At 57.6% G+C, this 10,589-nt stretch overlaps 3 protein-coding genes across 3 annotated transcripts; 2 read left to right on the top strand and 1 right to left on the bottom strand.

Moving 5' to 3' along the window:
* Window positions 1-2,232, bottom strand: K437DRAFT_48374 (uncharacterized protein; the record flags this gene model as incomplete). The annotated part of the gene is made up of 2 exons (XM_013384730.1): window positions 1,223-2,232; window positions 1-1,128 (listed from the first exon to the last, which is right to left on the bottom strand). Coding segments are annotated over exons 1-2 (1,920 nt in total), but the record flags the coding sequence as incomplete, so codon positions are not given.
* A 588-nt stretch (window positions 2,233-2,820) lies between these two features.
* On the top strand, window positions 2,821-4,607 carry K437DRAFT_260003 (WD40 repeat-like protein). Its single transcript, XM_013384729.1, has 5 exons — window positions 2,821-3,151; window positions 3,243-3,328; window positions 3,408-3,519; window positions 3,603-3,716; window positions 3,807-4,607. The coding sequence occupies exons 1-5, from the start codon at window positions 3,029-3,031 to the stop codon at window positions 4,476-4,478; spliced, it is 1,107 nt and encodes a 368-aa protein (XP_013240183.1). The 5' UTR covers window positions 2,821-3,028; the 3' UTR covers window positions 4,479-4,607.
* Window positions 4,608-5,461: 854 nt separating this feature from the next.
* On the top strand, window positions 5,462-8,945 carry K437DRAFT_48301 (uncharacterized protein). Its single transcript, XM_013384728.1, has 3 exons — window positions 5,462-8,156; window positions 8,244-8,466; window positions 8,564-8,945. Exons 1-3 carry the CDS (start codon window positions 5,597-5,599, stop codon window positions 8,838-8,840), a joined length of 3,060 nt encoding a protein of 1,019 aa, XP_013240182.1. The 5' UTR covers window positions 5,462-5,596; the 3' UTR covers window positions 8,841-8,945.
* Window positions 8,946-10,589: the final 1,644 nt, after the last annotated feature.

The raw sequence follows: 10,589 nt of genomic DNA, 5'->3' as shown, positions 1-10,589 counted from the left end.
GGGCGAGTGCATGGGGGGCGAGTGAATGGGGGGCGAGTGCATCTCAGCATCATCAGCGCTGGACACACCAGCTGCCTGCACCTGTTGCCGGAGGTTCGTGTGCGAGCGTGTTTTGCGAGGCTCGCTCTTGCGCCCGCCGCCCAAGCTGCCGGAGCGCGCGAGGCCCAAGCTGCGCTTCACCTTACTCTCGTGAGCACGCGCCTCTGACTCGACGGCGGCGGCGGTGACGGCGGAGGGTATGAACGGGGACGCCAGCGCCTCGGGACGGATGCGATCGTCTGAGACCATGTATGCCTGAGTGGTTGCATGGATGATTTTCGGCAACGCCACAGGAATCCCGCTCGGAACAGGGGCTTGGGCCTGCCCATCTACGCCGATGGGGACTTGCTGAAACCCAGCTGCTGCTGGCACCGCCTCCGTGGCCGCACCGCCTAAACCGTCAGCCTGTCTGGTCTGCGCCCTCCTTGCATCCTCTGATGACGAGTGCCGCGGGCTAGAGGACGGAGCGATCGCATCGGAAGAGCAGCGTGAACTACCGCTGCTTGCGCGCGCAGCTGCACTGGATGGGAACGAAGACGCCGTATGACCACTACCGCTGCGTCCGCTCGACCGAGGAGATGAGGGGCCATCGAGTGACAGACGACTGCCTCCTCCGCTTGGGACAGTCGTTCGAGAGCTACTTTCGGGCGCTACACCACCTGAGCCACCACCCGCACCTGAAGTAGTGTGCAGGCAATCCGAGCTGTACGACCCGAGAGAGATGGCACTCGCCAGGAATGCAAGCGAACGCCATCGTACGCTCGTACTACTCGAGGAGTCGATCGATGCTCGCGTCTGGTGGCGCGTGTGCGCAAGCGAGATGGGGGCCGCATGCAAGCTCGGTGAAGATGACTGCTGCTGCTGTGCCTGCTGCGATTGATGCTGTTGCTGTAGATTCTGCGCCGCTTGCTTGAAGCTGGTTTGATTCGACGGCGAGTCTGGCGTCGTACTCGATGAGTGCGACTCGCTTCGGCGCAGGGATTGTGTACGCGTTGGGGTGGTGCTTCGCACCTGCTGCTGCGACGAAGGGGGAGGCAAGGAGTCGTTTGCTGCAACTTGGGCTGCACGCTCAACCGATGCGCACAGGTCCTGTCGGGGTGTGCGTGAGAAGGCAAAGACACAGGTGAGGCGACCATCAGCGATACAACGCATGATATGCAGCTGCGCTGAGTATACTACTCACAAGCACACCAACACCACCACCAAGAACAACATTACCTGCCATGCCATCTATATTTGTCACGGCGGCCGCCGAGGCACCCTGAAGGCTTCTCGCCAGAGGGCCGTCGAGAAGTACCGCGTCAAACTGCGAGGACATGCTCAGCGAAGGCGACGAAGAACTCGACTCCCCAGGGCAAGGCGCTGGACTTGGCTCTGGCTCTGGCGACGACGAGGGCACGTCCGGCAGAGGGCTGGAAGGAGGGGCCAGCTGGCGCGGCAGCATGGATCTTGGCGGGCGCTGGCGAAGCGATGACTCGGGGGAATCGGAGGACACACTGATGGTCCCTGGTCTGCTGCTGAACGGGTTGCGCAGCGGGGGCACGGAAATGTGAGACGTGTCGCCCGGCAACGTGGCCAGTTCGCGAGCGCCACGCGATAACGAGAAATCGACGCCGTGTCGTTGTTGTTGCTGTTCAGCGCTGAAGAGCGAGCCGAATTCAGTTGCGAGCGACGAGCTGTCGCTGTGCTCCCGCGAGCCGCTCCGTCGAAGGTCCAGCTGGAGAACCGATGCCTTGAAGGAGCTTGCTGCTGCTGCACGCGGGCCGGAGCTCGAGCTCGAGCGTGATCCTGAGCCTGAGGCGCTATGCCCATGTACATTTCCATACCCAGATCGCCGATCCAACAAAGCTGTTTGTAAAGCGGAGCTGGCGGCTGACTCTGAGGATGCTGCGCCCACGGCGCTGCCGTCGCTGGTTGTAGGCAGCGGGGGCAGTGGTGGCAGATGTGCTGAGGCCATGGTGTCTGGGTGTGTCATATCTATCCTTTCCTCTCGAGTAGACACCGCCTTTCTCTCGTGCTGGCCTTGACTGAGCTACTCGCGTCCCCCTCTCCTGTCACCACTTGGCTGCTTTGCTAAGGTCACGCTCAAACACAAGCGGACTCAGTGGTGAGCCATGGCTGCTGCTTCTACTTTTTTGTAGCAAGCCCTGGTGCATAAGGGTGAACCGGGCGCGAACCGTTCACGCGAGTAGGGCTACTCGGGGCCACGAGTGGATTGTGTCGAATACGAGAGCGATGGAGGAGGCGAGACCACGAGGCTAGCCTCGGATCCGAACCCGAACCGAGATGTCTTACTTTCCTCCCAAAAGTCGTGCACTATACACTGTGCAAGGAAACAGCCTCTCGCTGACGTGGTCAGCAGCGAATCCGCTTGGGGGTGGACAGGCTATCGTTACCGCTAACCTCTATATATGTGTGCGAGTCACATAGGAGTGGCAGTGATAGCGACAAGGACGAGCATTGTACATTTACCTACGATGAAGCGCTGTGAGAGCCGAGACAACTATGATGATAATTCCCAAACAAGCCACTATCATGGGCGACGTGCTCCCTGCCTACAGGCTGCGACAAGCGGATGAAAGTTGAGGTACTTGACTAGGGTTAATCCCAAACAGCCCTAACCCTAGTTATCAAGTAATGGAACGATGTTGCGGCAAGATGGAACCCAAGTCAACCAACCCACGGTGATCCGATCACAGCCAGCAACAGCAGTCACACACTTTTCCAGCGTCGTTTAAAGCCCGAGAAGTAGCAGCATGCATGTACAGATGCATGCAAAATGGTCAATAACCTGATCACAGATCCAAGCCCACCGAAGAGCAGACGAGCGCAGGGCGATGCACGTTGGTACCACCACTTGCTGACAGGATAGAACCGTGTGAGGGCATACGCCAGCGTAGAAACCATCCGTCCAGTTTCAGTGATCTGCTCCCTTTCCGTCCGGCTCTCCCTCGCCCGTGCGCAGGACTGTTCGATATCACACTACACCATGGCTATGGCAGCCGCCGGTGGACCACCAATTGCACGGGTGCGCACACAAGGTTTCTCCGGCTACAATGTTGCCTGGAGTCCCTTTTTCGAGAATCGCTTGGCCGTCGCCGGCGCAGCCAACGTGCGTTGAAACAGCACAGGTTCCAACCCCACGCCTTCGTTCGCAACCATAGTTACCGCCCTGTTGATTCCTCACTTTGATTTTTTTGCAGTATGGCCTCGTAGGGAACGGGCGTGTACATGTCCTTTCTGCAGAGCTAGGGCCAGGGCCCAGTGCTGGTCTGACGGTGGAGAAAGGGTGAGTTAGCCTGAATGCGCACACGCATCATATCACTGCCGCCTGCTTGGAGATCTCATCTGCTCTTCATTGGGCACAGCTACGATACACAAGACGGTCTCTACGATGTAGCATGGTCCGAAGTGCACGAAAACCAGCTCGTTACTGCTAGTGGCGACGGAAGCATCAAGTTATGGGACATTGGACTCAACGTGAGCAGCACCGCTTGGCGAGAATTGGACGAGTATGTGGCCATTCTTCCCCATCACCAAACTTTCCCTTGACCCTGCTGCAGGACCACCCAATTCGAAATTGGCATGAGCACGGGCGGGAAGTATTTTGTGTAGATTGGAATAATCTCAAGAAGGAGCTCTTTGCAAGTAGCAGTTGGGATGCGAGCGTACGAATAGTGAGCATGTCCTAATCCTGGTCATCCAGAAATATGCGCTGAACGATGCGGCATAATTTTTACTCTTGCCCACGCGCTCACCTGGCGCAGTGGCACCCCGAACGTCCGACTGCGCTTGCCGCTATCACAGCGCATACAGCCTGCGTCTACGGTTGCGCCTGGTCGCCACACGACGGCGATCTGATCGCATCCGCTTCGGGTGACGGCTGCGTGCGGCTCTTCGACCTGCGCACTGGCGGCGGCGCCGCACCGGGAATCGCTGGTGGGCCCACGCCGGGGGTGCAGCACCAGCCCGTTGCGACGATCCCCGTTGGCGGCGAGGTGCTGTCTCTGGACTGGAACAAGTACCGACCCATGAGGATCGCAACAGGCAGCACCGACCGCGCGGTCAAGGTGTGGGACATGCGGTTCGTCGGCGCGGGCAAAACCCCCGGTGTCGCGGGCGGCGAAGCGATGACGAGCGCCGTGCTTCTTGGGCACGAATACGCCGTGCGCAAGGTCGCTTGGAGCCCGCACGCGGCAAACCTCGTCTGCAGCGCATCGTACGACATGACGGCGCGCATCTGGGATGTCGACGCCGCGCAGCAACAGCATAATACGGGCGCAGGGGGGATAGGGATGGATGCAGGACCCGCCCTCCGGAAAATGCACGACACGCATACTGAATTCGTCGTCGGCGCCGCGTGGGCGCTGTTCCAGGAGGGTCTTGTGGCTACGTGTGCATGGGACTGCGAGACGCATTTGTGGAGTGCGCTGGGTTGACACGCGTGATAAAATCTAAGATGGTCCACAATCGTTCGGCCAGCCAGCCAGCTTAGTGCGTTGCCACTCATACATGACTTGCATGCTCTGTTGTACCGTACGAGATCAGATCTACCACCCCAAGCGTCCGACTGAGCATCGCACGAGAATCGAGCAGCCGTCCGAGGACCCGAATATGAACCACTGTGCTCAAAGTGCAGGCCATGAGGCCGCTACTGCTGTTTCGACAGCGAGCGCCAAGCTTCAAAGTTCAAGCAGCAAAGACATCAAGGACCAAGGATCAAGAAATGAAGCTGCAAGCTAGCACAAACAATTAACGCTTAGGCCGAGATAATGATGGAACATGAGTTTGGCGTCGCGGGTTGATGACAGAAGACCTGAATCGGTGCAATATGAGAACCCAGTAGAGTAACATTAAGTAACCCTACTCTTCTAACCCTGTCGCGGTGCAATAGCAAGCCACCATATGTTGAAAACACCTGGCCACCTCTGCACCACTGTACCAGTCTCCGGATGAGCAATCAGCAATGCTTGTTCTCCATCCTCCCGGCTCCTGCAGCTCCACTTTTTGGACTCTGCCAAGCCCCTCTCGTCGACCTCAAGAAAGAAGAGAGTGACGACAGGCGCAAGCCAAAGAAGTCGAGATTGGTGGCCCGTTGAATGCATGGATGGGCCCTGTATCCTGGATTCTGACAGATCCCTGGCTGACCTCTTCATGAGTTGAAATCAATGCGGACTCACCATCGGCCGAGTGTGTGATTGCTTTCGTGCCTGCGGTCGCAATCTCCTGTGGGAGAGAGGACACACTGGTGTGCTGATGTACCTTCGAACACTTGCTAATACGTCTGCTCTCGCTCTCATTGCCGCCACTTATTTACTAGGAGACATGAGATGATCACCTTGAGCGATTTTCGGCCCGAGACTCGAGAGCCAAAGACGTCTCCTTCCTTGAGCTGTATGCATCTGCTGCACATCCTGCATGTCCGTTTATATTGGCATTGGCGGCACCCATCTCTCCTGACCTCCTGATCATCCTCCACCCTCCCATCCTCGCTTCTGCCCTGTCTGGCCTCTTCCCGTTGCCGTCAAAGAAACGACACGAGGAGCACGGCGTCACAATGAGCAGCAGCAACAGCAGTAACAACAATAACAACAACAGCGCGTTCAAACTCGCCAGTAACCTCACCCTTTACCAACCCGAGTGCCCATACGGCCTGACCGGCAATGGCTGCGAGCATGCTTCGTGCAATTCCACTTATGTCACCGCTGCCCAGCGTGTTCAGCGCTCCGATACGACCCTGTGCACCGCCTGCCCAGATGGCTGGGGCGGAAACCTCAACTGCAACATCTGTCAGCGTGCTGATGCGTGTCAGCTCCAGCAGCGAGCCACAGGGCGGGGCAGGAGCAGTAGCAGCAGCTCGAGTACCACGTCCGCTGCCACCAGCTCACTCAGTGGAGGTGGTATATCCAGCTCTTTGGCCCTGGCAGCGAATGACACCGCCGTCTGCGTGAACACGCCCCGTGCCATCTCGACGACCAATGTGCAGTGTGACATGAATCAGACAACGCTCACAGGTATCTTCCAGGGCAACTTTCAGCTCTCTGCCATTAAGACCGCCGGCGTCTCTAATGCAACGGAATTCAACACAGTCGGCCTCGCTCCGTACAACGCAGAGAATGGCACGACCACGACCCAAGTCTGGTTTAATGGCGTCCTGCAGTGGGGCTGCCAGGCGACAAATTGCTCCTCCTTCAACAGCACCGATCCTGCCGACGCACCGTCGGGCCGCAAGGGTATTGTTACGGACGTATGGAAGTGCAGCACGCTCAACTGTGTCTGCATACCCGGCAGCACCGTCTGCGGCAGCGGGCCGTTTGACCTGACCAACACCATCCAAGACCTCGACGGCGAGACGACGTTTGCGTGCGAGTATCCTTCGGACCAAGCCGCGGCAGCCAGGGCAGACATGCAGTGCCGCTTCAGCGGGCCCTCGTTCGCCACTGCGCTCGGCCCAGGAGGCCTGCCGCTGATCCATTGCCAAGCCGGCGCCTGCGTCACGCAGGACGAGCTGACCAATCTCTGGACCAATGGTGGGACCACGACCGGCGCATCGTCTGACGGCATGGGCTTAAGCGGAGGCGTTATTGCCGGGCTCAGCGTCCTCGGTGTCGTCGTCGCCACCATACTCGCGACCATCTTGGCGGGCCTGCTACTTCGTCGGCGCGCGGCAAACAGGCCTCGTGATCCTCCCACCGCCGCTGTTGGGCTCGCATGGAGCAACATACATTATTCATTCAGGCCGGCTGCTGCTGCGTCCTTGATTCCTGCCCGCGGGAAGGGCGACACACGCAAGAAAATAGCAGATAGAAATGCAGCTTCTAGCAACAGTAACGGCAACGGCTCCTCGAGAAATAGCGAGGAAAAGGAGTCTCACGAGCTGCGGATCGCCATGGCTGATGGTGGCAGGGGCAATATCGCAGAGACAGCCCATGCGGGCCACATTCTGCGCGACGTCTCCGGCGAGATCCACCCGGGGAGCATGCTTGCCATCCTCGGTCCCTCCGGCGCGGGGAAGACCAGCTTGGTCGACATTCTCGCTGGGCGATCCAAGGTCGGTACGATAAGTGGGACGCTCACCTTCACGCCCGACGTCGGCGTGGCGACAAGCAGCAATCACGCTGCAGACCGAATGGTCGCTTTCGTCGATCAAGAAGACGTCCTACCAGCCTTCTCCACCGTCCGGGAAGCGCTGCAGCTCGCCGCCCAGCTCTCTTTGCCGGAGAACGTCCCGCGGCATGAGCGGCACGAGATCGTCAACCGTGTCTTGCTCAAGCTTGGTCTCGACGGCATCGCCGAGCGCAGGATCGGAGACGCTCATCGGCGCGGCGTGTCAGGCGGCGAGAAGCGCCGCATCTCCATCGGCATTGCACTCGTCGGACAACCGAAAGTACTCATCATGGACGAGCCGCTGTCCGGTCTGGATGCTGTCAATGCGCAACGTGTCGTCCAAGCCCTCCGCGAGCTCGCCAATGGACCAGAGACTGGCACGACGGTCATCATGACTGTACATCAACCCTCATCGCAGATCTACGATGCGTTCGATCGCGTCATGCTCTTGGCTCAGGGTCGCGTCCTCTTCGATGGCGCACCGCACGACGCACCGGCTTGGCTTGAAGCGCGTGGAGAACCGCTGCCGGCGAACCACAACCCGGCGGACCATTTGCTCTCTGCCGCTTTCGGCGACATGGGCTCGGGGTCATCGGACATCGACGCCCATTCGTCACCTGGGGTTATGAATACGCTCATTAGCCCTTATCGCAACCGCAAACCCTTAGCAAGCCTGTCCACGCAAGTCGGAAGCCTCGCCTCGCGCGCCTTCCAGGCATCCTATCGCGACCCTTCGGGTGCGCTGGCACATATCCTCGGTGCCCTTATTATTGGCCTCATCACGGGCGGTGCATTTTACAAGGTTAACCTCACCATCGCGGGGTTCCAGAACCGCGTCGGGAGCATCTTTTTCCTGCTCCTTCTTCTCGCCTTCTCGGCGTTGAGTGCGATGACTGGCCTAAATCGCGCCAGACCGCTCGTGGTGCGTGAGCGAGGAAATGGGCTGTACAGCGCTTTCAGCTGGCTCCTCAGCCATCTATTGTACGACCTGGTGATGCTGCGTCTCATCCGTGAGTAACCAGGCCCTATTTCGGTCCCTTCCGAATTGCACCCGACACGTTCTGACACTTCTTCGCATGGTCTATCATGCCGAATAGCAACCATCATCCTCACCATTATCATCTACTTTATGGTCGGTCTCACGGACAGCGCCGGTGTCTTTTTCCGCTTCTTCCTCATCGCTGTCCTCTTCAACTTGGCCACAACACTCTACTTCATGTCGCTCGCCGCCTTTTTTGAGGATATGTCCATCCCGACGCTGCTTGCCGGTCTCGCGATCCTGTTCCAGCTCGGCTTTGGCGGATTCTTGCTGAACCTCAAGTGAGTCGTAGCAAGTGCCAAAAAGGCACGAAAGGGCACAAGGGAAGGGATAGTGACTGGTCTGACCCATTGCAACACCTGGAATCCTCTTCTGCAGCTCTGTCCCAGGCGTCCTGCGTTGGATCAAGTGGATCTGTCCGCTTCGGTACGCGCTCGAAGCGATGGCGACCATCCAGCTGCCTGGCCTACGCATTATCGACATAGTCAATGGTGTTCCCATCAACGCGCCTGTCTCTGTCATCGCCCCCAATCTCTTCGGCTTTGCGGTCGAATCGTACTACAGGGACCTTCTTGTCCTCGCGCTCGCCTTCACCCTGGGCTTCTTCCTACTTCTCGTCGGCGCAGTCACTTGGCGCATGCGCGAAGTCCGCTGAACGATGGGAAGCATTGGCGCATCGTCCCTTGACCTCGCTGCAACGCATCCTAGGTTATATTGTATGTCACGGTTTCAAGTTTTGAGGGCTGTAGGGATGGGCAAACAAAGTTGGCATTGTGGCAAAACAGCCTTTGGTTGTGATCATCTTGGCACTGGCAAATGAATGGTTCGAACAAGGGCCAAATCCAACCCTCTTGAAGAGAACACTTAGGACAGGACAGGGATGGAGGCAACTGTGGAAGGAACCAACGTTGGGATGCCTCTGATAATGAGGGGAAAGCAGCACAGTGGCACGTCGGAGCGCTGGACTCGCCATGTAGCAAGCGAAGCTCCAATACTCTCAGGGTCTGTGCAACCGCAAGTCTGCTGAACGGGTCTCGCACCTGCTGAAATGAAGAAGAGTTCGCCTTCTTCGATATGCAGCTTCAAGGTGACACTAGAGACCCGTGCCCTTGCGATGGATACATATGGCGAGGATCGCAGGCGTCGCATGGAATACCAATGTGAAAATTTGACCGGTTTCACCGTCAGAACCGCGGAGTTGAGTGTGATCGCAATATGTGAGCGATGGCAGCGCCCAAACCTATGACAGAAGGATCGATGAAGCCATGAAGCATGAAGAATGGAGGAACACTGAATCCTTTTATTCGTACATCGACTGCATCGTATTGTTCGAATGACTCCTTGTCAATATTGTTCTCATTTTTGGCCGAGTTGCAGCATTGTCGTCATTGCCTCCGCCCAGTGGAGCTTCGAATGCTGACGGATATCCAGTCCCTGCGCTCGAATTAGCCTTAGACGGCGTCACGCCGAGTAGTGCTCAAAACTAAGCCTATACAATACCCCATGAAAAGCGACCCGAAGTAGAATATCTTGCCCGTCGAAGACAGCTATTCGGCGCATGCCACCACCGAAGGAGGCAAAGAAACTCACCTCGTTCCTCCTTGCACTGACTTACATCCGTCGGAACAGGCCAGCTCCCGCGCCGCCAATGGCCCAGCCTTTTTGATTCATCACACAGATTAAGTGACCCAGTGCATAACAGTAGAGGCCGGGAACAGCGGGCGTTTGTAAGATGTGTACGGTCCTATTGTGTGTCGGGAAAGCCTCCAGCATCTCAGAAGCGATTGGCTTCCGTTTGAAGTGTCTTCGTTTGCTGCAAATACGATTCTCCTCGCATGTTGAAGATGCAATTGGTTATTTTGGACAGATGGCCAATGTGCGCGTTTTCTTGGGTAAGGAGCTCCCGGTAGGCCTCAACGGGAGAAAGATATGTGGCTGAAGATCCCATTGCATTTCATTCTGTCCTCGCTGCTAGCCCGTCGTAGCGTTGGGTACAGAGCGAGTGGTATATTGAAAAATATGCTTGTGAAGGTCCTCCAACATTCACATGAGAATGCGTAAGAGAAAATTTGGCAAGCGGATTAGTAACCATTGCCGCGAAAGCAGTTTGGAGATCTAGCCTGACGAAACAGACGAGCCATGTAGCGTTCGACGCCCACATACTACGAGGGCAATGGGAAGACTGCAGGCACAGTTGAGGTTCGAGACAAAGTCAGAGCGGAATACGAGAGGGCTGGGGACATGAGGCGCATGTTTGGAGGCTCCGCGCGAGACGCCCACATGCTACCGCCCATCGCGCTCAAGGCGCAGCTGGCCTGCATGGAGCGGGATGTAGGAGTACATACCCCGCACCCAGTCGCCACCAGCTGACCCAAGCATCGAGGGAGCACTAGACTTGCGCAGT

This window comes from Tilletiaria anomala, assembly GCF_000711695.1.
Source record: "Tilletiaria anomala UBC 951 chromosome Unknown K437scaffold_155, whole genome shotgun sequence".
NCBI classification, from domain to species: Eukaryota; Fungi; Basidiomycota; class Exobasidiomycetes; order Georgefischeriales; family Tilletiariaceae; genus Tilletiaria; species Tilletiaria anomala.
Note: the sequence above shows the minus strand (reverse complement) of the source record. Positions and strands in the feature narration are given on the sequence as shown.

Coding starts and splice junctions, on each gene's coding strand:
- K437DRAFT_48301 (XM_013384728.1), top strand. CDS start 5,597: ATGAGCAGCAGCAACAGCAGTAACAACAATAACAACAACAGCGCGTTC. Junction 8,157..8,243: donor GGTGATGCTGCGTCTCATCC/GTGAGTAACCAG, acceptor CATGCCGAATAG/CAACCATCATCCTCACCATT. Junction 8,467..8,563: donor GGATTCTTGCTGAACCTCAA/GTGAGTCGTAGC, acceptor CCTCTTCTGCAG/CTCTGTCCCAGGCGTCCTGC.
- K437DRAFT_260003 (XM_013384729.1), top strand. CDS start 3,029: ATGGCTATGGCAGCCGCCGGTGGACCACCAATTGCACGGGTGCGCACA. Junction 3,152..3,242: donor CCGTCGCCGGCGCAGCCAAC/GTGCGTTGAAAC, acceptor ATTTTTTTGCAG/TATGGCCTCGTAGGGAACGG. Junction 3,520..3,602: donor TATGGGACATTGGACTCAAC/GTGAGCAGCACC, acceptor ACCCTGCTGCAG/GACCACCCAATTCGAAATTG.